At 35.4% G+C, this 5,573-nt stretch overlaps 1 protein-coding gene across 1 annotated transcript in view; it reads right to left on the bottom strand.

The window, feature by feature from the left end:
* The window catches only part of gtf2e2 (general transcription factor IIE subunit 2), a 16,223-nt gene extending 11,102 nt beyond the window's left edge, over positions 1–5,121 (bottom strand). Inside the window, exons 1-2 of the mRNA XM_015397632.1 lie at positions 4,919–5,121; positions 3,418–3,586 (exon numbers count right to left, since the gene is read on the bottom strand). Of these exons, the coding sequence (XP_015253118.1) occupies positions 3,418–3,577 (160 nt within the window). The 5' untranslated portion in view covers positions 3,578–3,586; positions 4,919–5,121. The remainder of the gene's footprint in view (positions 1–3,417; positions 3,587–4,918) is intronic.
* Positions 5,122–5,573: the final 452 nt, after the last annotated feature.

The following is a 5,573-nucleotide window of genomic DNA, read 5'->3' as shown; positions in this document are numbered from 1 at the left end:
TATATTACTGCATGCCAAAATAAAGGCAATGTTAACCATCGGAAAGCAAGAATGTTTTCTTTACGTTTTACATATTAGCATCTTGACAGTACGTCGACATAAATAGCACTGCTTCGTTAGCGCAAGATATTTCGATATCTGAACAGTGAGAGATTTCATCGTCATTCCATATGCCTTAATCACAAACTGCCTATTCAACTCTCACTAACATATATGGGTTTTTATTCACCGTCTTAAAAACTGACTGATGCTTGGCATGCAAATTGTGTGGGCTAATTTTGTTGGATGTGTGTGTATATGAAAGGGTTAAAACAATCGTTAAGGTTTTCAATGATAAATTCTCCATTCCTATTGTAAAAAAAACAAACAGAAAACCATAAAACAGAAAAGTAAATGCTTGCTGAACGCATCTGTATACATTTCATACACTGAGAGAGGCTATGAAAAACAGTGAAAGACTGTTATTGAAATGTAATTTCAGTGTTTTTTTTTACTGTCAATAAAGTCCCACTTCACAGAAAACACCTTTGATATTACTTGCTATCCACCAGTTATAATAATTTTCTTGAGAAATGATGAAACATAAATGGAGATGCAATCCTCACAGACTTTGTCATAACAGCATGAGTCCTAATGCAACATACTGACTCTAAACGGTTGCTAAGCAACATTTTTCAACTGCTGGAGGATTAGACTGCAGGCACCAACAACAAGAGTGTTCAGATATGCTGTGTTTCAAACCCTGATACAGTCCTCTTTTACGAGTCAGGGTCCATCTGCTCTGCCTTGTTCCACTGTTTTGCAAGAATAATACTATTCATATGTTTAGTACCCAAGAAAATATACAAAAACAGAGGTGTGAAAGATGTGAAAATTGTGATTAGGTAAATTCTAATTCTACTGCAGCTGCTCATAAAATGTGTATTGTTAAAAAAAGAAAACATTCTGGCAGCAAAACCTATTTTATCAAAATAATTTTTCTTTATCTTTTTTATACAACAATTTCCTAACAATGTGGAATGAAACTTCTTCTAAGGCTTGTCCTCAGCAGGAGAAACACCCTGAACTTTTCTCCAATCTGCCCCTTCTGGCAAGCCGCAGGTAAGAGCCTCACTTCTATCATCGTTTAGAAAAATGTGCGAGGAATTGGTTTTTGAATCAAATTTAACTGGAATATGAACTATTTTACAGACACCAGAAGCCACAAAGTGGGTGAGTCCGCTCAGCTGTACAGCAGTAAACAATGGATAAAAATGCTAATTTAGACATCAAAGAGACTTTTAATGCGTAAAACTTCACGTTATGGACCGCAACCCTATAATTAAGAGCCTGTTGCACGCCCAAGAGAGGAGAGAGAGAGACCGCGGGAAGAATTAATGGCCAAAGGAGACACATTGGGTTGTGGTATGAGAGCAATCAGTGGAGAGTAGGACAGCTATTATGGGGTGAGACCAGCGTTAGCTTGTGTGCTAACATCAAAACATCATACTGAATGTATNTTGGCATCTCAGTCCCTCTGAGAGATCAAGTTTCACTTATTTCAACATCATTCAGTCTGCCGAAGGATCTCAGTATGCAGTGGCAATGAGCAAACCTAACATATCTCCATTTGGTCTTTCAGCAGGGTAAAGTTTTAAAATAAATCACCAACATATCTGATAGCTCATTTCCATTGATTGGCATGATCGGTGTAGCGACCATCAAATTTCCTCCAATTTTGGTTGCTTCTGGGTGCGGGAATCCAGGTCCTAATGCGCTCAAAATGCAATGTCCAGACTGGGGGATACGTTTGGGAACACTCCCATTTATTCGCACAATAATATTGAATGCAATCCAATTCCTGGGTGGCGGTTAATGGCAGCATGCAAATAAATGGTAAATTGATCAATATGTGGATATGATGAAGAAAACCAGTATATAATACAGATCGGTAAAAAACCGTTTAACCCCCCCACACCCTCCAACACTGCCCTTACCTTGACACTTATGTAGATTTCACACACAGCACCACCAGTGTTAGAGCAGCAATAAAGGTCAGAAAGTCATTTCACATACAATCCAAATACCGCCACTAAAACAAAGCAATTTATGGAAGCCAAATAAGATAGACCAAAACAATGCCCAAACACAAAATTACAAATGGCTCCAATAACCTGTATGGTCTAATATTATTAGTGTTTCTATGACTAAGCAAGTACAGACCACTGGGTGTTCATTGTTGTTGTTGTTTATTCTGTCACCGTGTTGTCATGCTGATGTAACCCAATGCTGTGGATTTGGTTTAACTGCAGGTTAAGTGGCAGAGGGACATGAAGTTGAGTAGAAACGCCTGCTTGAACGGACCACATCATTCTAACACTACTGATCCGTGATGACTTAGACCAGAACAACGGTCAAAGCGAAAAATCAAACATCTTCCTAGTTCCTAGACCTGAATCAAGGTTTATAAAGGAATGAGCAACTCTTATTTAATGCTCTTAAAAATAATGTTAATGCCATCAACAACTACCCACGACTTTTATATATACATGGCAAATTTCTTTGTCATCTTTACCGTTTACAGGCTACAGCCATGTCCCAATTCCTGGTTTTCCAGCCACTTTGGTTGAAATTTGCTTTTTCCCCATTCTCTAGCTTTTTCTCTGCCTTGAGCTTCTTTTCCAAACATACGGCTTTACGATCAACCAGAAGCAGTTCCACATAAATATACTGCGATATAATATATTTGATGAAATTGTTTTTATACTTCTTTTTTTTTTTTAAATAAAGCCTTTAAATGCCACAAAAATCACATTTAATGAATTGTAATGCCAATTAAGGCCTTCATTAAAAAAAATATATATATAATTTAATGACTCTTAATGATTTTTTTAATGACCTGCAGAAACCCTGAGAATCCACATGAAATTATTTCTACTAAACCAGGGTTTCTTAACCCTGGTCCTCAGGGCCCTCTGTCCCACATGTTTGAGTCGTTTCCCTGCCTCAGCACACCTGACCTGAAGGAAAAGGTGACCAACAGGCTTTTAGCAGCATTTGATGGCTGCCAAGGAGGTAAGGAAATCATTTGAATCAGGTGTGCTTGAGTAGAGGCATATCAAAAACATGAAGGACAGTGAGCCCTGAGGACCAGGGTTAAGTAACCCTGTGTTAAACTAAGAGGAGAGGACTGAGGCTTATGGGTGATTGAAAAATGGTAAAAAAAAAAAAAAAAAAAAAAAAAAGAAAGGTATAGAAGTCTATCTGTATCTACAAAACTTGTGAAATACTTCAAATTAATTACCAGGGGTTTTGTTGTTGTTTTTTTGTTGTTTTTTTTACATCCAGCAAATCTTCACAAACTAAAAGGTTGGATTTTCAGTGCGGAATCAAGCTATTGCATTAAAACATTTAAAGATTTTTTATACATGNCCTTACCAGAGCTGTTTTTGGATCCAGAGGAGCTCTCCTTCTCTACTTTGGGTTTCTTCTTCTTGTGAGATCCAGAGTCTGAAGCAGCCTGCCTTTTCTCTACAGCTGGAGTGGAAAGAGCTCTCTTTTGGAACAGCTCCCTCTCCCTTAACAGAGCTGGATCCATCCTGACAAACTGATAGGAAAGAAGAAAAGTGTATTATTGAAAGCCAAATTATTTTATACAAATTAAGACAAAACATTTAACATTATTTGGTAGAAATATTTCATCATCAAATGCAAACTGAGCCCATAACAACAGACGTAATTCTATTTTTTCCTAAAATGATAATTGGAAAACAGATCATTTACCAGGTTTGTCTACTGTTGGATATGGGCTATATTTATATTCAATGACTTTAGGTTATCATGAATTTATAGACCAGTGCAATTCCTGAAAAAATTAATTAACAACCAAATCACAAAATTAAAATTAAACACCTCCAACAGAATATGCAAAGCCCATCCACAATGCATGCTGTACCATTAATTGACTACAAATTTTTATTTTGGTTTATAGCCATAGGGCACACTGCAGCATGTTAATAAAACCTCTTGATGGATGGAACACTTAATCAGATTATATTCTATTTAATCAATGGAAATGTGTTAAGAAATTTCATAAGTATACAAATTACAGAACATGCCTTAAACTGAGACAACAAACCCACCAGAGCAGTGATGAAGCCAAAAACTGTATAAAATATAAATACATTTAAGATTATAATCCTTCCTTGTCTGCAAGTATGCTCTATTTAAAGCTTACTTGTAACAGCTTTAGCTTCACCAAGTTCAAATTCTGTAAAACAAATATCATTTGAACAATTTTTGCAAAGAAGATTAACAGATTTTATTTTTTATGCATAAGTACTAAAGATCATATGCATGTAAATAGCTTCGAACACAATCAAAAAAGCAAAAAGCATCCAGTAGGAACAACACCTCTTTGCATTTTCTGTCAAAGGTACAAAGGTCTTTCTCGTTAGACAATAATCAATTGAAAGCTCATATAAAAGACAAAATAAATTTTTCTCTACGCATTCCAAATAAGGACAATGAAAAGGCAAAGTCAAAGATAAACAAAGAAGACAAAGAATGCAAGTTAGGTTATAAAAGGGAAAAAACCAAACAGTATATCGAGTATTGCTTTGGAAACGATTTCAAATGTGAATATCTTCTGAAAATAACCCTAGCAAGAATGATAAAATAAATGTTTCCATAGAAATGATAAATCAGATCCAGCATTGATCCAAAGCACTGAGAGGCAAAACAAAGTAACTCAATTCTAGCTGCTTGCTTTAGCTAACATTTGTTAGCTCTCATTAATCGCCTAAGCAGCTTGCTAACATAACATCTTATCAAAAATTTTATTGATATAGCTAAATAAATGTAATAAAACAATTTACTCAATTCTCGCCGCTAACCTAGCATTAGCACATTGAGTGTGATGTCAGGTAACGGTTCCTACCTCTTTCTTTGTCCGCTTGTAGATAAACTGTCAAGTTAGCCCAAGAGGACTAACCAGTCAAGGTAAAAAGCCGAATTAATCTTTATGTAAATAAACTATTTTCTTGTATTTTCAACGTAAACATATGGTAATGCTAGTCAGCTAGCTAACAAACTTCTAACAAATGTGTTCTCTTTAACCGTACTTCCGCTAGTTGTTCGACTTATCGGCTTTCTGCTGCTTATCCTGTCATTACGTCACTAAATGTGTTCTACTGGAGAGAAAAAATATTTTAATACAATTAAATCAAAAAACAATTGCATTTTTATTTTTATTTTAAAAAAATTCAATTCAAGCAGCATTTTATTTTATTTTCTTTCTTTCTTTTTTTTAAGTTAAGACTAGCCACATTTATCTGTAAAAAGCATTATGATTACTATTATGATTAATTTTATTATGACCAATGATAGATAAGCGGTGGAAAAACACATAAAATGATTACTGATAAGTAACAAAGGAATAATAGCAATAAATAAAGTTAAGCTGAATGCAAAGGGGTTTATTTTGTGTCATTCTTTTTACACTGAGATGTGCAGTTAGTGTGTAGCTCAGCACTGCCACCTTGTGGCTTCAAAATGTCACTTCTAGCTTTTATCATTTTTGCCCATCGAGAAAG

Source organism: Cyprinodon variegatus, unplaced genomic scaffold, assembly GCF_000732505.1.
Source record: "Cyprinodon variegatus isolate N-32 unplaced genomic scaffold, C_variegatus-1.0 Scaffold876, whole genome shotgun sequence".
Classification (NCBI taxonomy): domain Eukaryota; kingdom Metazoa; phylum Chordata; class Actinopteri; order Cyprinodontiformes; family Cyprinodontidae; genus Cyprinodon; species Cyprinodon variegatus.
This window is presented reverse-complemented; position numbering and strand designations above follow the sequence as displayed.